The sequence below is a fragment of the Urocampus carinirostris genome, chromosome 4 (assembly GCF_059441175.1).
Source record: "Urocampus carinirostris isolate Australia breed hairy pipefish chromosome 4, RoL_Ucar_1.0, whole genome shotgun sequence".
NCBI classification, from domain to species: domain Eukaryota; kingdom Metazoa; phylum Chordata; class Actinopteri; order Syngnathiformes; family Syngnathidae; genus Urocampus; species Urocampus carinirostris.
The window spans coordinates 33,016,016-33,039,217 of NC_142352.1; the positions used below are offsets into that span (position 1 = coordinate 33,016,016).

The following is a 23,202-nucleotide window of genomic DNA, read 5'->3' on the forward strand; positions in this document are numbered from 1 at the left end:
CTCATCTTATTTTTCTCTCAAAACCCTCTTGTTGTTTTTGGGTCAAAATGACCCAGTGCCCTGTTATATTTTCTACAAAAGTCACCAAAATGATCTATTTTTTTACTTCAAATTTCATGACTTTTCCTAAATTGGCCATAAGAGTAGGTAACATGAATAGTTGTTTTACAAACATTTCCATGTAAGCTGTTCAATAAAAGTTACAAAAATGGTCTTTGGGTCAAAATGACCCGTGATGCAAATGAAGTGAAAATCCAGGTTAGAGAGTTATTTACACAACAAAAATGTTACAATGTATCAGTTGAGTCTCAGATCAGCAATTAGAGTAAGTAAAGTAAATTGTTAAAATCAACAAAAAAACAATTGACAAAACAGAAGGAAAGAAGGGGCTGATGGGAAAAAGCTGGAGCTTATCTTGGTCCTGTCCTCTTAATTGTCATGATTGCCGATTGAGCGTAGCTGCGACGGCTTAATTGGCGCGAACAGCCCGGACATCTGATTGGCTGCTGCCCTCTTTTTAAACCCCCGGTTTCCAAAAGGAAACCGTCAGATCGTTATGCGAACTGTTGCCACCAGCTCAGTAAGCCTTTTTGTCCAACTCTGTTCCTGCCCTGCTTTTTTTCTGCCTGATCTTTGTCGCCTACCTATTTCCGAACCTGACTTCGCCCCGTTCTGCCTGCCTGTTACCTGACCTGTTTTGCCTCGTTACCTGCCTGCCTCCTGCTACCGACCTTGTTTACGAACTCAACACGGCCTTTGATCTCCAGTCCCGGCCAACGACTTGCTATTCCCGCCTGTCTCCGATCCTCCTCGCCAGACACGGAAGTGCCACTTCCGCACCGCCCGCTCCTCTTGTCCGTCAGCCATCGGATCGTGGATGTAAGCCCTACTCTCCCTCTTTATCAATAAAAACTGAGAAAACGAGCGCTATTGGGTCCTGTGTCTGTTTCTGGTCTGTGACATTAATTATCCAAGCACTTTTCATATACATCAAAGCCGTTAATCGAATTATTATAACAAGGTATTAAATGTAATATCTCATCATCTCACAAGAGAAATCATCATAAGTATTATTTAGGCCTTCACCATCCATCAAAAATAAGGCAGCAAATAATACACACTGTCGCTTTAACGTAATGTGTGATGTTGAACTTTTTTTGTAAAGATCTCTTAACCCCAAATTCAAAGAATTTTCCACAAAGTCAGACACCCTGCATCAAAATTGTTCTTTTTCTTCAGCCTTTTCGGGTTTCAAGTGTCACTCAGGGCCCACGATTTGCTTATTTTGTGTATGATTTTTATCCTCCTTCCCCCCAAAAGTTAATGAAAAAAACGAATGTTTTAAAATAAGAGAGTACCAGTTCATTTCAAATTTTCTGCCAATTAGGTTATTATTTTTGCTGTGTAAGTACAAAGTGGGCGTAACAGCAACACATTTCATGATCTCTAAAAAGTACATGTCCCAGTTTAAGGGAAATAACTAAAATGGTACAGTTGAGTTACTGGGTGGATGCAGATATCGAGAAAACTGACTCAGTTGTGCCTCACCTTTTCCACCATGGTTTTGCTGACATCAATTTCACCTTGATAGGGCATGGAGAGGGGATACAAGTTGGTCCAGAATCTTCCCCACATGTCGCCTAGCCAAGTCACAAGAACACAAAGACAGAGATTTGTGTGGATGAAGCCGAATGGTCCATCTAATACAGTGGTGTCAACCATGTGGTTTGCGGGCCTGATCATGCCCGCTTAGGGTTATAACCTGGCCCGCGAGACATTGCCAAGAGAAAAACAAGCTGTAGTTTTAAATATGTCCACTTGATGTCACCAAAACCTGGCTAAGCTACTCACAAAACGACCGGTACTGTATTTATTTATTTCTTTATCTCACTCTATTTTTCTCTTTCTCTTTCCTATTTGCTCTCACTTTTTCACTTTCTCTCTCCTTCTTTGTTTGTTTCTTTATCTCTGTCTTTCCCTTTTATTCTCTTGCATCCTCTTTCTCTCTTTTCTTCTCTTTTTCTTACTTTCTGACTCTTTTTCTTTCTGTCTAGCATTCTTTCTTTCTCTTTCTCCTTTCTCTCTTGTCTACTGTGCCTTTTTAACTCTCCGTCTTTCTCTCTCTTTCTCTCATTCTCTCTTTTTGTCTCTCTATGTGTGTTTAGCTATCTTTCTCTTTCTCTCTTTTCTTTCTTTTTCTCTCCCTCATTTTCTTTCACTTTCTTTATCTCACTCTTTTTATACTTCACTCTTTCTTTGTCTCACTGTCCATCTACTTCTTTCTCTCTTTCTTTCCCTGCTCTTTCTCTCTTTATTTGGCACTCTTTTTCTCTTGTTTTCTCACTTTTTCTAGCACTTTCTCCCTTTCTTGATCTCTCTTGTACTCTTTCTTTCTCTCTCCCTCTCTTACTCTCTCCCTTTCCCTCTATACTTTTCACCCCACCCCTGTTTTTTTCTTATTCTTTAATTTACTGGTCCGACCCCAGAGCGAGTGATTTTTCTACCACATGGCCCTCGGGCTAAAATGAGTTGGCCATCTCTTAGGTCCTAATAGAACATACCCAAGAGATGGGCCGGCAGAGGTCCTTGTTTGTCAATGTGTCCTGGGTGGGCTTTCATCAGCTTATCCCTTACATAGGCATGGAGCTCCTTATACAAGGGCAGAATCTGCGGGAAGAAAGTCTCCCTGTCTGTCTGCAGATTTTAGCTAACGGTGGAGACCTACCTGTTTATAGATGGAGCGTACATCCTCCATCAACTGATCCCTCGTATAATGGTATTGACTTTCCTCACCGATTGTCTCATAGTTGTATCTCCAGTAAGCCCCGTAATCTTCAAAACCTGGAGCAATCGGAAGAACGAAACAGTGCCATAGGTTATTTTTGTCCGTACGATTGCAAATGGGTTAAAATCAGAGGTGTTGACGGGATGTCACGGGTGGGTTGGCAGTAGGTTGAGTGCTACAATGCTCAAGTAGGTCAAAATCCAACATAGGGCTGCTGCACCTAGAAACGCGGTTTGTTTTCTCCTCAGCTGACATACAGTAACTCTTAACTAAAGAAAAGTTGATTGTCACAATCCTGTCAGTTGCCCGCTGATTGCCCTCACCTGCGCTCACTCCTTTGGCCCCACTGCCACTCGTTTCCTAATTATCCCCCTATTTAAGCGCTTCCTCTCCGGTCGCTCTTGGTGAGTCCGTCGGCGAACCTCAGCACATGCAAGGCAAGCACTTTGGACACTGGCTCTCGTTTTGATTCCCACCTGTTCCTGCATCCTGCGACCTGCCTGCCCACCTCACTTTCCTGATTCCTTCCCCTGATTCCTGCTATCGATCCGCTGCCCCTGGATTCCCGATCGCCTCCGGTTCCCTGCCTTGTTTCAATCCCTGACCACGCTTTTTTCTCCCGTCCCGGCTACCCGACTTTTTCGATCCACGATTACGCTCTGCTCTCTGGCCCCGGCTGTCCGCCTCGCCACCTGTCAACGGCGACAGGGGCTTTCTGTTCCACCTCCCCAGCGAGTACCAGATCGCTGTTTTTTTCCTCTCTACCTGATTCCCCCGATCCCTTAATAAAGTGTTGTGTGAAACGTTACGCACTTGAGTCCCCTGTTTGTTCCGGTCGTGACAGGGATTTTATCTGATTAGATTTAGAACACGGGTGGCACAGCGGTTGGGTGGTTAGCGTGTTTTTTTACTGAATGAAAGTTGTCTTGCCCCATCAGGAGGTAGAAAATATTACACACTGTCCCTTTAACCTGGAACAAAAGATTTGCAGGTAATAAGGCACAGATTAGGTAATAGGTACAGTATATTCTTGTTAGGCCCAACACCATTTACAGGTCTGAGGCTTCTCTTCGCAAATTCGGTCACAAATCTATTGCTGTCAAGATTTCATGTAATTTCTTTTTTATGAGCCAAATTGACTAAATCGCTCTTCCGTGAATGCAGCATTATTCTGCGGAGAGGAGAAAAAATGCGGGTTAATGTTGAAAGGAGAAGTAAAAGTCTTGAAAAGTATTTTAAAAGTACATATTAATGAAACGTTTGAAAATGAACAAAAACTGAGGAGAAAAATGAACAGAAAAAACGACCAGAAAATTGGTCATTGCCACCTGATACACTCTGGTTTGTGAGGTTTGTTTTTTGTTTTTATTTCAGACAGTTTTTTTTTGTCATTTTGACCATTTGTTTGTTTGGTTGGTTGTTACTTTGTTGCTTTGTTTTGTTATCAAACACCATTCTTTTTTCTTTTCAAGCCCCCCAGCGTTTGCTCATGCTTCCCTGAATTTGGGTCCTCTTTCACAATTGTTAAGATTGATTTGACCACCAAAGGTTCCAGTGGGAAGCTGTTTTTGCCCTTAGCCGCTTCGCCCCCCCTATCCTGGCTGCGAGGCGACTCCCCCCCCCCCCCCCCCCCCCCCCAGTCCCTTGGCCAATTTTTCCAAACCCAATGCGGCCCGCGACTCAAAGTTTGCCACCTGTGCTCCGAAGGTATGTAAATTATGCAAGCATTTGTTCATATTGAGGCATTTTTACATTTTTTTGATCAATATTATATACATCATACCAGCTCGGTGGCCTTGGGGGTAGGGCGCCCGCTCCGTGACTGGGAGGTTGCTGGTTTGTGCCTCAGCCAGGTCATACTGTCGTGGTTGCAATGGCACCCAATTGGCCCGCCCATGTGTGTGTGTGTGTATGTGTGTGCGTGTGTGTGTGTATGTGTGTCACGGTTGCCATGGTGCCCAATTGGCCCCGCCCATGTGGTGCCAGCTGTGGCTCATTGAGAGATTGACTTTGTGTTTATATAAAGCTCAGCGCTCTCTTGCTTCAGTGTCAGCCCGTCAACGAACTTCTGCCCCACAAGACGTGGGTTCTGACTCGATCCTGTTTTCCTGTGATATCTCCAGTCCGGTATTGGTCCCGTTTATTTTTGTACTGTTTAATTTCGGGTTCCAGTTGTTTTCCGTCTGTTTTTGTCCTGTTGGTTAGTTTCTCCAGTTTGGTTCCCGTCTAGTTTCTCCTGCTTATTTTCGTCACCCTGATTCGTTATTGATCTCGTCGGTCCCTGGCGTCTTGTCCTTCCACGCCAGACCGGCTTCCTAAAGTGCATGACTCCCCATATCCCATATAATAAAAAGCTTGTGTAAGAACATCACACGATTGGGTCCTGTATCTGTTCTGGTTCATGACACATACCTAAGACTTAAAACATTGGTACCCATTACCTCCCTGCTTGGCGCGCGGCATTAGGGGTTGGAATTTGGGGGTTTGGTCACCCGATGACTCCCAACGAGATGTTGGATTGTGTGAGGGGACTGGGAATCCCCTCCTCTGTATCAATCTCCCAGAAAGAGTAAAAAATGTGAATGTCTTCTTGACTCTAGCTCCGATATATATATATATATATATATATATATATATATATACATCAATATATTGAAAAAAGAGTGGACCTTTCATATGGGCTACTGTGTTTAACTGTGTTTCCTGTTAATTTTAATGGGAAAATAGAATGAAAACCTTGACAAAATATCACGAGCATCCATTTCGAGCCATCGTACCGTTACTTAGACCTGAAGTACGCCATGATATAGAGCAGGGGTCAGGAACCTTTTTGACCCAAAGAGCCATAAAAGCAAAAAATGTTTTAAAAATATATTGAGAGCCACATCATATATTTTCAGACAAAATTGAAAATGCCAAACACGCTCTCTAGACAAAAGCTAATTCTTCAGCACATTTTATTTCACTGTGTGTCATTTGATGATTTAATCAAATGTATGAAATGATAATAATGCCAAATCCTGTGTCCCAAATCAATGTAAATATACCTTTTCACAATGTTTCTTCCACCTTCAGTTAGGAGTTTTAAGTTTCAAAACAATGTGCATGCAAACTTCTTTTGTAAAAATGTCACAAATTACTGCAAACGATAAGCATATCGTCATATTCACTTTCGGTGTAGACTGCACTGAGCGAGAGAGAGAGAAGGAAGTGACTTGCGCTGTGTGCAGGGATCCGCCCACCTGGACTGCTCACTCAATCAAAGTCAATTGCCAGCGGGTTTTTTTATCAGTTTAAATGGTTTCTTATCGAACTTCTGCATTAGGTTGCTTTGGCTTTATGTGGACCAAAATCAGGATGAAATCACATGACTTTGGAACGTCACATAGTACATTTTATGTACTCATGAAAAGAGCCATATATGGCTCCCGAGCCATAGGTACCCTACCCCTGATAAAGAGCCTGCTTCATGGGTCAAGATTTTGGGGCAGGAGGTTCTCAACTGGACATTGGGTTGTTACCTATATTCAATGTTGATGTCTGTGTATTGTCTATCAATGTCCTTACAACTTCCACTTCCTGTTTTTTTTCTAGGTTTCAAGATGATTGGCTATACCAATAAACATGACTTGACCAAATAAAACCCAAAACAATTGTATTACTTGTCTGATGATCTTTGGCCAACTTAAGGAATTGAAATTCAAAGAACGAAAAATGTCAAAGACACAATGGAACTTTGCCTGGCTACCGTTGAGTTTGGCGGCTTCGTTCTTCAGAAGTACGTAGTCCTCGTAGAGTGGCCTCATCCGCTTGCCCACTTCCTTCCTCCAGCCCTCCCACACGTGTAACAGCTCCGAGTAGTTGCGGCTGGTGGCCATTACGTGTTCCAGGCCTGTGAAAAGCCGCACAACTGTGAGCAGGTCTCAATTTCCCAAACGTATCCCTAATTTTAAATATTCGTATGTGGCTTTAGGAGAAATGATTTAAAAAATGATGCCTTCCAATGCAGTCGGAACACAATTTCTCTTCTCGGTACCGGGTACGGTAACGTGTTATTAACAACATTTTGTAACTTAACTTAATGGTGCGTTACTCTACTACTTTTTAAACACACACAATGTATTACATTCCTCAATCTGCCGGCAACAAAACCCGGACTACAAAACCTGGATAAGGTGGGCCTTTTCATATGTATTTACAACATTTAACTAAATACACTTCGGGTGACGTCGTCTCAAGCACAGAGTACGAGGACCTGTAATTTCTCCCTACTGATAGTCCTATAGTCTGCCTACTGTATATACTCACATCCAAGCCGTATTTACAACCAAAAATAAAGGACTGAAATCAGGGGGTCAGTTTATTTGCACATTATTGGTTCTGTGTCACAAGTAGCTAACAGTAGGGTGTGCATGCGGAGGGGGCGTGGCCTAAACAGGAAGAACAAAATGAATAAGTCACAATTTAGCACATAATTCAGAGTATAAGAGTACTGAATTTCGGTCGGTAAAATTATGTTTGCAATACACTTTCCATGGAGAAAAAAAACACGTCTTGGACATTACCCTGGAATGGAGAAGGAAATATACAAGCTGTTTAAAGATAAAAGACCACATGGATATGGAGTGTCTCGGCTGCTTTAGTTTGCAAGCTCGTACTCTTCTTTTTATTTTATCATGTGGATATTTTTAAGCTGTTTTAGGGGGTCGGTTTTAATGTGAGTATGATATGTGACTAGATACTTACTGTTGGAGTAACACACTTTTGGGTGTCAGTAATCTGGGGAGATAACACAATTACTTTTTAAATAAAGTAACGAGTAACTGTTAAGTCAGCCGAAGAACAAAAACCTGTGACACGCTGGACTTAGTTTGACCACACAAATATTTATGATACATATTTATTGTTTAAAAAGTACAGTTTTTAGTCCAGGATTTTGTGTCAGATTCAAAAGACGATATATCGTAAACGGAGCAGCCAATGCCATGCTTAAAAATGGATTGATATACATGAACAATTTTAGTGTTGTGTTTATCATAATTCTAAAATATCGCAAAGAGGTGGGGGTTGTCAATCATTATAAAAAATAAATTTCCAAGCAATAAGTATTGTATCAATAATTATCGATATTACCTTGTATTTATTTGGTTGAATGAATGAATGAAAACTTTATTTCGAACATAAAAATAAAAACAGGACAAAAACAAAGAGTCAAAAACAAAATAATGTCACATAACATGTTCGAAAAGGGGTCGTCAGAAGCAGATGCTTATTTTCCCTTCCCCTTTATCTTCCCTATTAAATACATTTTACAAATTCTCCTTTCCTCTTATGTCTAATATAACAAAATCTCATGGATATACTTATTACATAGGTCAGATATCAATAATTATAATAATTACAATAATCACATATTTTATACACTAATCTTCGTAATACCCATCCCTCAACGTCATAATGCCACTAGTTACCAAATATCACTGCGGCACCAATGATAAGAACAACAATAAAAATAAACATAATATTTATAATAACAGTTATGATATAATAATAGCGACAATAACAACAAGTTAACCAAAGTTTTAAACGCAGTATTTCCAATCTCACTCAAATCCCATTTTCTTTATCCCTGTATTTCGCCAGTAAAGTTTTTTTGTTCTTAAATTTGAACGCACGAATAGTTGGACATTGTTTGATCTCGTTTTGTAAATTATTCCAAAGTTTGACTACACACACACACACACACACACACATACTTTTCCTGGTTGTTCTCACCTATGGGATTTTGAATTAACTACAGTCCGTCAAGTAATAATTTCACTCTTTCCGAATGAATAATCTTTGGATGTATTTGGGCACCATGTTTTTGTTTACCTTAAATAACAGTTTTGAAGTGAAAGATTTTATTAAATCATCCAATTTTATGATTTGGACTGGATGAATAAAGTACTCGTATGATCCCAATATCCTACCCTGTGAATGGTTCTTATTGCACGTTTTTGGAAGATAAAAAGGGGCTGTAGTGAACTTTTGTAATTATTGCCCCAGACTTCTGCACAATATGTCAAGTATGGCAGAACTAGAGAACAATGTACGGTAATAAATACAATGCATTGTAATTTAAAAGGAATTTGGCTCTATTATTTATTGAAACGCTTTTAGATACCTTAGTTTGTATGTGTCTAATGTGTGGTTCGGATCGATATCAGAATTCCAATGAAAATAAAGCGGCAGCATACATTTATTAAAAAGGCTAATAAATATGCGCCCTTCATGTGGTAACTTTAAACCTGCGCAGCCTAGGGGAGTCTGTTGGCTAATTGACAGCGTCTACCTGGCTCCAAAGTCTGACAGTTCAAGGGGTCGTCCATCATGCACACAGTTGCTGTGCTGTAGATAGTGCTCATTTCGCTCATGATCTTGCTTAACTGCGGGCACATTTCAAAACAAAACGCTAACATGACGAAAAAGAGCTTTGGAATAAATAGGAATAAATAGGCGGCTCTTACGTGTGACGCTTTGTCCGGTGATAGCACACCGGCACCTTTGTCCTGGAGTGTGATGAGCTGTAATTTGATCTGAGGATCCTTGATTTCCTTAATGGGGAATTTCTGCGCCTGCTCTGACATTTCAGTGTAGAACTTGCCCCAGATTTGACCCTGTTCAGACTGGACACATGAAAACACGGAAAATATGTCGATTAAACGCAGCGGTGGGTTGTCAGGGCCTGCAAGGCCTTCTCTCCTGGCTTGAAAAATGTATCTGAATTCTATTTCGTCCATGAATATTTTTTAAATAAATCCAAATCGTCTGTCAGCTTTCTTTCATTGCTTTCCCCCTGGCTGCGCTCCTTCCAGACATGTGCTCTCATATATAGGCATTTAACCAATCACATTTCACAATTAACTTGTTGCCAGGGTCAGAAATCTGCCCCGAGGCCTTCAGAATAGTTTAAGAAAACTTCCTGTAGCATTACATAGGTGTTGATAACGCTGATGGTTAAGCCCAGGGTTCTACAACCCTTATCAAGCATCATGCTACTTTTTGTTACTTATTAGTGCAAAGGGCACCAAGTTTAATTTGCATTTGTAAAACAACACAAAATAACACATACTAGGATGATACCAAGTTCATTATTGGAAGTACAAAGAAGAGAGAACGAAAGAGAAAGAAATAGAGAATGAAAAAAAGAAAGAGAAAGAGAGAGAGTGAAAGAAAGAAATAGAGGGAAATAACGAAAAAGAGAAAGGGAAGGAAGGAGTGAAAATAGTAATAAATAATAGAAAAAGAAAAATATAAAGAAAGAGAGAGAAAGAAAGGATAGAGAAAGAAAGAACAAGAGAAAGAAACAGTGAAAAATAGTCTTAAAGAATAGAAAAAGAAAGAAAGAGAAATAGGGAGAGAAAAGGCAAAATGAAAGAGGTAGAGGAGAGAGAGAGAGAGAAAGAAAGGGAGAGAGAAAGAAGGTAATCAAGAAAAAAAGAAAGAAAGAAAAAAAGAAAGAAAAAGAGAGAGGGGAAGAGAGAGAACAAGACTAAGAAAGAAAGGAAGAAACAAAACAAGAAAGAGAAAGTGAGAAGAAAAAAGAGAGAAATTAAAACAAGAGAGAGAAAAATAGAGAGATAGAAAGAAATAGAAAATGTGACAATAGTAGGTTTAGATACACTCTGTTAACCACACACAAACATCTTTTTACCAGAAAATCACAACAACCCAGTAATACTGAGCAATTTCCAAAACAGGTGCGCGGGCACCTCAGCTGTCATCAGGGTTACCCGGTGCCCGTGGGCACCACGTTGGAGAACCCTGGTTTAGCCAATCAGATCTCAAAATAAGGGCCTGGAATATCCATAGAAACATCAGCTCGAGGAGCGGTAAATCAAACAAATGTCTAATAACCATCACTGAAGGCCCAGGTGTGAAATGCACAGCCCTCTACTGATAAAACGTGATCTTCCAATGAGTTTTTAACATTTTAAAATATTCAAAAAGTGTCATGTAACAGAATTATTTTTTTTAAAACAAAATTGAATTCAAGAAAAAGTATGTGTTGTACTTCTTTTGCAATAGTTGAATATAGAAAATAGTCATTGTATCATGTAAATACACAACAAAAATGAAAAGTGCCTTCCTGATGGTGCAAGAATGTTTACAAGATGAAATCCCACAGTTCATTATAATAAGTCCAACGTAAGGAGTATAACATTAAATCGTATTAAATATCAAATAACTGAATCATCTCTTGTCATTTTAGCACAATCCCCATCAAAGTATTATCAACCAGTGTTTTATTTTGAAGGGATGAGTCAATATTTCCAATGGCTATAAGTCAAGTCAAGTCAAGTAGCATTTCTGTAGTATGTTTGTAGCATTTCCATAGAAGTATTTTTATGGCATTCCTCTAGCATTTTTGTAGTACTTTTACAGTGTTTCTATAGTAATATTCTCGTAGCATGACTGTCGTATTTTTGTATTATTTCTATAGTAATATTTATGTGGCATTTTCCATAGTATTTCTGTATTTTTATAGTGTTTCCATCGTAGTATTTTGTAGTATTTCTGTAGTATTTCCATAGTAGTATTGTTGTAGCATTTTTGTCGTATTTTTGTATTTTTTCCATAGTAGTATTTCTGTAGCATTATTGTATTATTTCCATGGTAGTATTTCAGTAGTATTTTTATGGCATTTCTGTAGTACTTTTGTAGTACTTCCATAGTGGTATTTCTGTAGTATTTTTTTAGTATTTCCATAGTAGTATTTTTGAGGCATTTCTGTAGTACTTTTGTAGTATTTCCATAGTGGCATTTCTGGAGTATTTTTGTAGTGGCATTTCTGGAGTAATTTTGTAGTATTTCAATAGAAGTATTTTTGTAGTACCTGTATTTCAGTTCTTAATTTTATAGAAAATAGAAAAACGTTGTTTATTTTTCTAAAAGTTGCATATTTTCAATTAAAATTTAAAAGAAAATCATCGGGTTTAGCGATTGGACAATCATTTGGCCGATTTGAAAAATTATTTTAAAATTAAAAATACTCCTTATTTTAGAATGCACAATGCTGATTATGTTTACTAATATAAAACAAAAAATACCTAAAATGAGCAAAATAATATACCTTTTGAGATCTAGGAATATTTTTTTTTTCTATTTTTCTATTCCATACATTGTGTATTATCTAGCGCCTCATAGTGCTAAAAAAACGATGCATTAATTCATTTAAAAATAGAGTATTGGTTTGAATATAGAACAAAAATACATGAACAGTCATTTATATTTAAAAAAAAATATTTCTATTTATGTTACATAACATAAGGGAGCTGATTCGATCGTACGGCATCTTGCTGCTACGAGTCCCCTAAAAAACTAAGAACCCTATTTTAACGGCTGGGCAAAAATTGTAAAGAAAAATCGCACAGTTTGGTCACTTTGAGTCTCCGTAGTTTGGGTTATTCCATGTGCTTGTTTCGGTCTGGACTATGCAATATGGCAACATCTAGTCGGCAATTATTGTCCCTTTAAAATACAGTAGAATCAAAAAACATATATAATTCAAAGGGGAATTATTTATCATTATTATTATTATTATTATTATTATTATTATTTCTTTCTGTATTTTCCCTCGACTTGTTGCCAGACTATCACGGGGCATCTGGCTCATTTAACAGTAATGTTCATTTTTAGTGTTCCTAAAATAATCACAAATATTCACTTTTTCTTGCCTTGTATCTATTTAAAATTTCCAAATAAATAAAAATAAATACCATATACAAAGCCCTTCATCAGATCCAATAGTTTTTTTTATTCATTTTTTCCCAATTCCCCTCAAAAAAAGCTTTGTGACTTGCCTAAATTTGTTTTATAAAGGATTTCAAAACCAATCTGCTAAAACATGGGTGGCCAAATATCAGCTCGTAGGCCACACGCGGCCTGCCGGGCTTTTCAAAATGTTTGCCGCTAAACAAAAATGTTTCAAATATAATAATAATATATATAATGGTAAAATAGTGCTACTAATACAAAGTGCTGTTTAGGTACTATGCTTTGTCCCCAGTGTCCCTTTGTGTATCCCCCTATAAGTATATAGATTTCATGAGGCCATAATGTGTACTGCAACTCAAGGCCATCATTCAAATAGCTGACAACATTTTTCTGTACTTTTTTAATCATGTATTTATTATATTTGTCAACACATTTATCAAATTCCAGGCAAGAAACAAAACAAAAGTTCTGAGCTAACCGTATTGCATTTTGAGTTTTTCAACACATATTATCATATTTAGTGTTTAAAAACAGGAACCTAATATCTTACTTTAACTAGGAGAATTTCAAAAAATAATATGAAAACAAATATACAATGAAATCCATCATGTACAGGTAGATATCATCCTGGATAGCATGCTTACCTTCCACTCACATATCAACACCATCACCCGCACTGCTTATTTCCACCTCCGCAATATTACCAGACTCCGCCCTTCCCTCACCCCCTGCACCACTGCTATTCTCGTCCACAGTCTTGTCACATCCCGCCTTGACTACTGCAATGCTCTCCTCTTCGGCCTTCCTCAAAAGTCCCTCCATAAAATTCAGCTGGTTCAAAACGCCTCTGCTCGCATCATCACAAAAACATCTTCCCAGCAGCACATCACCCCAGTTCTCCAACAGCTACACTGGCTTCCTGTTCAACATCGCATCAGCTACAAACTGATCCTATAGACATATATGGCCATTCACAACCTGGCCCCTCCTTACCTGTCCGACCTTCTCCAGGTGCACGTCCCCACTCGCTCCCTCAGATCCTCGTCCTCCCTCCGACTGGGAGCCAGAGCCTTCAGTCGCGCTGCTCCAAAGCTTTGGAACAATCTACCTCCGGACCTCCAAAACTGCACACCTCTCTCCACTTTTAAGTCTAAAAACACACCTGTTCAGGACTGCCTACAACACGTAGCTTCTACATTTCCTATGTTTTTTTTTTTATTTTATGTCTTGTTTTTATTTAATATTTCGCTTACAATTTTTTACACTGTATATTCTCATTGTCTGTACAGTGTCCTTGGGTGGATTGAAAGGCGCTTTTAAATATAATGCATTATTATTATTATTGTATATTCATGTATATTGATTCATAGATGCAATTGAGAAGCGGATGGGTCTATACATTATTTTTTTCCGAGTTTATCGCTGATATATCAAATCTGAAACTATCAGCAGATACAATAAATGAATAAATCATAATTTCCTCCTGACCCTCTGCCATTTTTCTCACTTGTTGAGACCTACAACTGAAAAAGGTTTGCCCCCTCCCAAGCCCCCAGCCCAACCCCCTGTTCTAGAGGTTGATTTCAAAACAAAGACTGCAAATTCTCACCAATTTATCTGAGTTCTCCTGAGTGATGTTGGTGTTGTAGGTCCATGATGCCAGTGAGTACTGGTACATAAGAGCGCTGGCCTCCCCATCAAACTTGCGGAGGAATTCCCTCGCCTGGTTCTCTACTTGCGACTGAGTGTAGACAGAAGCACAGAGAGTCAGCACGCAAAGTAAAATCTTCCCTGACATGTTGCGAGTATTCCCACTCGCACGCAATCACAAACTGAGAAGAAAACATGCTGTACACCCTTATACCCTTTCCATAATCTTATGTACCGCCTTGGCCTTTGGACAGAGTCATAACCGAGGGTGTATCTGAGTTTCCTTTTACAGATAGCGTGGTTTACTTCACTTGCCACTGAGATGATTTCTGCAGGAACATAAAACCAAAAAGTAGATATTGCATTCAAGTTGTGGCATGTGTTTGAAACAGTTGAGGAACTAAAATGAAGAAAGTAGCTGTGGTTGAACTTTACCTATGACCCTCACCACGATCTTTTCCAAAACTTTACCAATACTCAACTCTTGAGTGAACATTTACACTGAAGCCTTATACATGGAGTATCAAAGTAAAACAGATGGAAGAGCCAACATTAGAATTACACTCCAAGCCAAGGGCAAGACTGATTTAATGTTGACAAATTTGTAAATGACGCATATAGTCTTGTGATCCTAATTGAACCTACTGAAAAGCTGACACATATATTCCAATGTGATAAGATAAGTATGGATCTGACAGTAATCTCTCATTTTCTCCAGGCAAAAAAGACAAATGTGTATGTATATCTGATCATAGACCATTCATCATAGCATCATTACTCTTTTTTTTGTATATATATTTGTACGCGTGTGTGTATTCTTTGCTCTACAGTATAACTCTTTATAGGACTTTTAAAACTTCCCATGTATTTTTGACTCCAAGCTGATTCAAGTAGTCAGGAAACCAAAACAGGTGGATATTAGATGTAGCATTTTGACTCACCCTAATCAACTCAGCATTCTGAAAAACAAAGTCCCAAAAATTGGGGGGCACTGAGGTGGTGGGTAAGGCCAGCATGTTGTTTATCCCTGGATTGCCAGATCATTTTCCTTGGTCAGGTGCAGTTTTGCCAAGGTCAGTGCCTATCTTCCAAAACTAAAAAAGAATTGATAATTAGATCAACAGAGGCAGGATGTTTGCCACAAACACCAGTGTATATCATCTGAGAAATGTTGAGGTGGATTATCCTTCGGAATCATGGTGGGTGCTGGTGTGGTGGAGGACCAAACATGCAAGAATCCCATTTCAAAACGGGTGTAGGGGGCCTAACACGGCAGCATCCTCTCCCATTTCCCAACCTAAACAACACCCCGAGGCCCCAATAGCACCCGGGCATGCCAATCTCACACCGGACAGTAACACCTGCCGGAGAAGCAGTTCTGGTGCCCAGAGCAAAGCCACCGGGACCACCAGGGACAGAGTTGGCTGATCCCTGCAACCCTCAACGGCCCCAGCCACATCCCAGCCCATATCCACAGCGCCCCCACACTCACGGCACCAGCCCCCACTTACACCACCCACCCAGCCACGACGCCACCCCACCAGGACGGGACCCGGAATCCCAAATCCCGCATACCCCCTTAAAGCCTAACCTGCCATCTAGTTCCCCAAAGCTGCCCTGCAGAGGCATCCAGGCCAACTCCATGTCAGGCTTCATTGGAGGCGTATTATCTTCAAGTTGAGGCTATAAGGAGACTAAGCAGAAAATTATGCAGCAGGGAGACTGCTGGACCCCAACAACCCAAAACCGACCAGAAGAGGCTCAGTAGCCACTACAGCAAAAAGTGGACAAAAAACAGACCTCTTCTAGGCTCACCAGGTCCGTAGTGTGAGAATTGTGAGTTGAAATTGGGGGACATATTTATATCCCCCCAAGGGGTAGATGTAGTGTTAAATATGAGCCTATGTTCAAACTATCCATTTCCCTTATCTGCACCTGCTTATCCTCAGTAGCAGGGGTGCTGGAGCCCATCCCAGCCATCTCCGGGCAGTGGATAGGGGACACCCTGAACTGGTTGCCACTCACTCGCTCATTTACACCTAGGGACAATTTGGACCGGCCAATTTACCTGACATGCATGTTTTTGGAATGTGGGTGAAAACCTGAGTGCCCGGAGGATACCCACGCAAGCACGGGGAGAACATGCAAAGTCCATAGAGGAAGGCTGGTAGCTGGATTTGAACTCCGGACATCATAACTGTTCCCCAGTCACGCTAACCACTCAGCCGCCGTGCCACCCACGTGCAAAATAATTCAAATCAAATCAATTTTTAGGCAATAAATTTCCACTCAAAGTGCTGTATTAAAATAGTACGTGTAGACGATAAGACGATAAAACAATAAAACAAAAATATAATAAAATTAAACTAGTGAGTACCAGGCGTGATCACTAGGCCCCTTCCTGTCTATTATTTTTTTAATGAATGTATACCTGTCAACCTGTACGGTTTTGCCGTACAAAGTACGTTTACTATGCATTTTAAGACGTGTACGACGTACGAGAAAATCTGTACGGAAAAACGCAAATTTGTCAATTAGGGGTACCACACGGTATACACAGACTATCACGAAACGGCAAATCAATCATGTCAAACGAGTTCGCCGCGGAAGCCTCTATCTCGGTATCGTTTTTTTCGTTGCAAAGAAAGCGAGCGGTTTGATGTAGCGAAAGGAAGTCCGTCTCTTTTTAGAGAACCGGCTTTTTCGGCTCAACTCATTGAAGAGAGCCGGCTCTCCAACAGCTCACTTGCATTATGTTACGAATTATTATGTTGTATAAAGAAGTTAAGAAAAAAAGGAAGTATAAAAGGAGAAAATGAAAAAAGACAGGTTTGTTGTTATCCCTTTAATCAGTATATTACCAACAATAATTTAATGCAGAAAATGAATTCATAATTCGAATAAGAAAATGTATTATTCTACTTAATTATATATGCATGTATTTTTTTCCTTCTACAGTGAACGTCCAAGCTACTTAATTTTTGAACTTCTATTTGATAATAAACCTCATTCCTGTCGAGCAACTCAGTATCTCACAACAAAATGTTAAATAACAATATATATGATATAACGAAAGACATGTACAATATAACATGTTCAACTACATAAATAAACACGTTTGAAAAAAAAATATGGTGGAAGATTATTTTGTATTTTGTAAGGGAAAATACAACAGTTTGTAAGGGCATGGAGCTGTGGAGGTTGACAGGTATGTGAATGAAATGTTTTTCTTCTCTTAAGAAGAGTTAAATAACACACACAGACCCATTAAGTTGAAAGTCGTTCGTAGACAAAAAGAAACCTGTAGTTACTCCAAGTGTCCAGCAGGTTGCGCTAATGCACCATAAATAACCAGGGAACAATCAACATTGACGATACAAAAATGAGCAATGCGCCTTGACGGTTTAGTTTAGACAGAAGTCACATTCCGAAAGATGGGTTATGAAAGTATGAAAAAATAAGATTTGTGCCATTTAGACAAACTTCAACAGATCGGATACAAAAAAAAATCTGTGTGAATCTAGCCTTTCTCGACAATATTTGGACATATTTAAAATTGCAGCTCTTTTTTCTCTTGTGCTCTTTCTCGCCATTATGTCGCAGGACAGATTAAAACCCTAGACGGGCCTGATGTGGCCCGTGAGCCACATGTTTGACACCCTTAGTTTAGAATATATGAACTATTAACATAATAGGATACGGGTGAAACTAGGGTAAAGTTTTCTTTTTTAGCTTCCATGCCACTCAGACCAAAGCAAATCTGTCAGAAAAACACATTTCTTTACCCATATTTTTCAATGGAATCACAATTTGATTATATTGATGTATCCTATCTGAGTCTCATAATCGGCCATTATGACCCTGCGATGACAAGAAACAGGAAACATAATACAGCAAGTCCTTATCAGCTATTTCATTGTATCATAAACAGAAAGAGCCCTGTTAAGACTTAAAAGATGATAACAGAGAACCGAAGGGTAGAGACTTGCAGTACTGTATTTATTGCTGTAATCCATTATCAGCAAAAGCTATTTCATTAAAAGAAAACACTTGTTTTTTATGAACGACGAGAAAAGATGGCGCTCTCTTCTGGCCTTTGTGGGTAACGCAGTCTTTAACAGTATCTTCATTTGCAAGACAGCAAAGAAAAGTATTTAAAATAAAATAACTTCACACATCTGTCGTCTTTTTAAAATGTCTTCGTTGTAGGTTATCTATCTATCTATCTATCTATCTATCGACAGAACAAACTTTCTCTCGGGGTACAAACTAGTAGATTTGTAGAAAGAAAAAAAGACAGAAAGAAAAAAAGAGAAAAAGAGGAGAGAAAAGAAGACAGGGTGGGACGAAAAAAAAAAGAGAAAGGGAGAGAGAGAGAGAAAAATAGAGTTTGAGAAACAAAAGATATAAAAAGGGAATCTATCTATCTATCTATGGCTTTTTTAGCGTTGGTTGTTTAAGTATACAGCAATTTTTCACTTTTTTCATTAAAAAAACAATATTGATTTGAATAGTACGCAAACTATAATGGACTGTCATACAGTTGTGGATTTTTCAAACAAAATTATTTATTTTACGTAAGATGACTCTCACCTGACATGTCCGCCATCTTGCTGCTACAGGGTGTAACCAAAACCCTTTGAAAGTCTGTGTTGTTCCTTGTGTGTTGTAGCATTCGTTTTTTGACTGCATGAGATGATACAGCCATACCTAGTGGGCAAATTTTACACACTGTCCCTTTACCTGCAGATCACAGTGGTAAAAAGTTTAATTTATGGAAAAAAAAACGTGCTGATTTAAATCAAAGGCAAAAATACATGGAATATAATATAAATATGCATTTTGTATAAATTCCTAGGTCAAGAACTGTGCATTACATGAGACTCACTTAGAAGGAGCACGATTGTCCGCCATCTTGCTTCTAAGGGTAACCCCCACCCAAAAAAGTGACATCTAGTAGTCAAAAGATACACACTGTCCCTTTAAAGCAGGAGTGTCAAACTCATTTTATGTCGGGGGCCACACGACAGAACAAACTTTCTCTCGGGGGCCAAACTAGTAGATTAGGAGAAAGAAAAAAAAGACAGAAACAAAAAAGAGAAAGAGAGGGGAGAAAAGTAGAGAGGGTGGGACAAAGAAAAAGAGAAAGGGAGATATAGAAAGAGAGAGTGTGAGAAACAAAAGAGATAAAAAGAGAAATAGTGAGAGAGGGGGAAAGAAAGAGAAAGAACAAAATCCAAAGTTAAAAAGAAGGAGAGAAGGAGAAAGCAAGAGAAAAGGAACACAGAGAGCAAAAGAAGGTAAAAAGACAGAGAGAAAGAGATAAAGAGCAACAAAGAAAGAGAAAGAGAGAGAGATGATAGAGAAAAAGAGAGGGTGAGAAACAAAAGAGAGATAGTGAGAGGGGAAAGAAAGAGAGACAAGGAATAATATCCAAGGAGAAATAGAAAGAAAAAAGGAGAGAAGGAGAGAAAGAGAGAAGGTGAAAGCAAGAGAGAGAAAGAATGAGAGAAAAGAGAGAAAAGAGAAAAAGAGTGCAAAAAGTAAAAAAACACAGTGAGAACGAGACAAAGAGGAACAAAGAAAGAGAAAAAGAGAGAGAGATAGTGAAAAACAATTAGAGAGTGAGATGAAAAGGAAGAAAGAGGGAGAGAGAGAGAAATACAAGTACAGCGTTTGTGAGTGGCACCTGGCTTTGGCAATATCAAGTGGACATACTTCAACCTGCAGTTTATTTTTCTCTTGCGCTTCCCTCATCGTTGTCTCGCGGGCCGGATTCAATCCCTTAGCGGGCCTAATCTGGCCTGCTTGATGCCTGTTTGACACACCTGCTTTAAAGTGTTGGAAAATCTACAAAAAGATGAATCCATGCAGCTGGTAAACTTGTTAATTGTTAGTTGCTGAAGGAAATATCTCAGATGATAAAATGTGATTGCTTTTGCCACCCTTGATTTTGGGAATGTACAGCTCAGGAGCCAGTTATGGCTCATCTGGCTAAGAGATCAATTGATGAACCTTGTAAACTTGTCAATAACTTTTCAATTTCAGTGTATACGAAGTCAAAGTGTTACGGCATGTGTAGCCTTGGGGTGGCATTGTCTTTTATATATACCGTAACACACACCGTAAATTCCGGACTATAAGCCGCTACTTTTTTGCGGCTTATTCAGTGATGCGGCCAATTTATGTAATTTTTCTAACGGCCGCTAGCGGCGCTCGAGTGTTGCTACCATTAACTGCTCTGTCAAAGCTATATTATTATTATTAAAGCTTTGAAAACTCTCTCCGTGTACTGTCTTTCTTTGTAAATATGTGTAACCCATGTATAATATGTATTTGCAACTGTATATTTTTGTAATGTATTTATTTGTATTTATTTTAGACACTTATTCTGATACGGGTGAACGAAAAATGAGGGGCGGAACAAACGCGGGGTCCCGAATTTAAGTGGGGACCGCTAAAGGTGAGGTACAGACAAGGAAAGAAGAGGGGGTAAAAAGTTGGTTAAAGAAAAAGGAGTTGCGTGAGTAAATGTGTTCATCTGACATATTTTTCCCACCCTTACCTTTGGAAATATACACTTTTTTCCTTGGATTACGTTCAACAGGACCTGGACTCTGCAGGTCTGCATCAAACCTTAAGTACCGGTATCATTTTCCGTTCATTTTGCCGTCTGTGATTTTTGGACTGTGTACTTTAATGAAGGACATTTAGTTTCAATCGCGGGACTTGAAGCCGGGTTTGGGTTAATTTTGTGTATGTGTTTGTGTTACATGTTTAAATGTGGGCGCATGCGGCTTATAACCAGGTGGCTCTATAGTCCGAATTTACGGAAGTTCTCAATTTCCTGCCATGCTGCTGCCACGCCATCGGTGGGACTGCTATCTCACTTCCTGGTTCTGCCCATCAATCATCACCGCCTGTTGCCCATTAATTGTTGCCAAAGTGTAAAATCCCTTCTTCTCAAAGAAAGACAAATCGAAATATTTTGCTCCCGTGGCTTTTTGAGTCAAAAGGATTCCCGACCAATGGCGTAGGTGGTGGAATGTTGTCCGGGATGGGCCGAACGCTTTGCTGTCAATCAGCTGTGAGTTAATTCTTCAATTTTGCTTCCGCAGCAGATTTCCCTCAGACGTCTCTATAGCGACTGAGCCTGCAGGCTATAAGCGAATCCTGGTGAATGGAACAGGCACCAGGACGGCTTAGCCAACGGGCCTCCCGTTCAGCATGATATCATCATTTCACACCATTGCCTTTAACTTCTCTTCACGTGACGGGATACGGTCAACGTGAAAGGGTGGGCGGCATCTGTACAGTGCCTTGCAAAAGTAGTATACGCCCCCCTTCCCCCAAGAGCCTTTTGACATATTGCCATTTTTCAGGCTTCAAAATTATAGTTCCAAAAACACAAGTCATGTTTATTTGTAAAACCCTTAATCACAAAGAGTCTCAAAGAGTTGTACAGACCTCAGATTTTTGCAAACCACAGACTATTATGACACCGTCTACTGATCTAAAACCTACATGAGGGCAAATAATACACAGATATTCTCAACATAATATATAGGTTATTCATATACTATAGAGTAGAAGTGTGTTTTAAGCTTAGATGTAAACATTTCCACTGAGTTTGCAGATCAAATCTCAGGGGGAAGAGCATTCCAGGTTCAAGAGAACGCTCTTGAACCTGTGGATCTCTCCTTGGCGGGTACAAAATGCTGCAGCGAGGCTTTTAACTAAAACAGGAAAGTTTGGTCACATGACCCCGATTTTAGCTAACCTGCATTGGCTCCCTGTTAGCTTAAGATGTGATTTTAAGGTTCTGTTGGTCGTATACAAAATCATGCACGGACTTGCTCCCTCATATCTTTCAGATTTAATTTCCCCCTATGTTCCGATATTGGATCTGCTATTGATCCCAAGAGCCAAGAAGAGATCCGCATTATTACTACACTATATTACTACAAAAATACTACTACAGGAGGTTTACAACAGAAGTACTGCAAATTACACCTACAAATATGATTCTATAGAAATATCACAAAAATACTACAAAAATAACCATGTACTTCAAAAATACTACAGAAATACTACAGATATACTGCAAACATTTTTATATGGAAATACTACAAAATACGACAGATATAGTACAAAAATCTCATCTCATCTCATTAGCCGTACCGCTTATCCTCATTAGGGTCCCGGGGGGGGGGGGGGGGGGGGGGGCTTCTGGAGCCCATCCCAGCCATCTTCGGGCAGTGGGCAGGGGACACCCTGAACTGGTTGCCAGCCAATCGCAGGGCACACGGGGACAGACAACTCATTCGCTCATTCACACCTAGGGACAATCTTTGACCTGAAATGCATGTTTTTGGAATGTGGGAGGAAACCGGGGTGCCCGGAGGAAACCCACGCAAGCACGGGGAGAACATACAAACTCCGCACAGAAAGTCTGGAGCTGGATTTGAACCCACGACAGGTTCCCATGACATGAACTGTGCCGCACAAGCGCTAACCACTGCGCCGCCGCAGTAATAATACAAAAATACTCTAATCATAAAACTACTGTAATAATCCAAAAATACTACGAAAACACTACAGATAAACAACAAAAAAATCAATTTTCGAAATACAACAAAAGTGTTACAGAAATACTAAAAAAATACGACAATGGAAATACTACAATTTTTTTAAAACTAGTCCTAAAATACTGTCTTAGAAATATATCAGTTATACGTTTACTGAAATACTAAAAAAATGCCAATACATAATACTATGATATAAAAAAACTTCTAGAGACTTATTACTACAAGATACTACTACAAGTGGTTTACAACAGAAATACTGCAAATTACATCTTTAGCGATACAACAAAAATTCTCCGAAAGAAATATCACAAAAATACTACAAGAATAAAACTACAATACCTCTGTACTACAAAAATACTCCAATATTACATATATAAGACAAACATTTTTATATGGAAATACTACAAAATACAATATAGT

The 23,202-nt window shown here is 39.4% G+C and overlaps 1 protein-coding gene across 5 annotated transcripts in view; it reads right to left on the bottom strand.

Moving 5' to 3' along the window:
* The window catches only part of ace2 (angiotensin converting enzyme 2), a 38,999-nt gene that overhangs the window by 12,914 nt on the left and 2,883 nt on the right, over positions 1–23,202 (bottom strand). Inside the window, exons 1-10 of one of the 5 annotated variants that reach the window (XM_088334239.1) lie at positions 18,788–18,932; positions 15,136–15,288; positions 14,409–14,523; positions 14,154–14,285; positions 9,295–9,453; positions 9,120–9,213; positions 6,534–6,677; positions 2,726–2,841; positions 2,562–2,667; positions 1,549–1,640 (exon numbers count right to left, since the gene is read on the bottom strand). In XM_088334239.1, the coding sequence (XP_088190365.1) occupies positions 1,549–1,640; positions 2,562–2,667; positions 2,726–2,841; positions 6,534–6,677; positions 9,120–9,213; positions 9,295–9,453; positions 14,154–14,285; positions 14,409–14,417 (852 nt within the window). In that variant the 5' untranslated portion in view covers positions 14,418–14,523; positions 15,136–15,288; positions 18,788–18,932. Of the gene's footprint in view, positions 1–1,548; positions 1,641–2,561; positions 2,668–2,725; positions 2,842–6,533; positions 6,678–9,119; positions 9,214–9,294; positions 9,454–14,153; positions 14,385–14,408; positions 14,524–15,135; positions 15,289–18,787; positions 18,938–23,202 lie in introns of those variants that run through there. The other 4 variants (XM_088334241.1, XM_088334238.1, XM_088334240.1 and 1 more) reach the window with 4 other exon arrangements.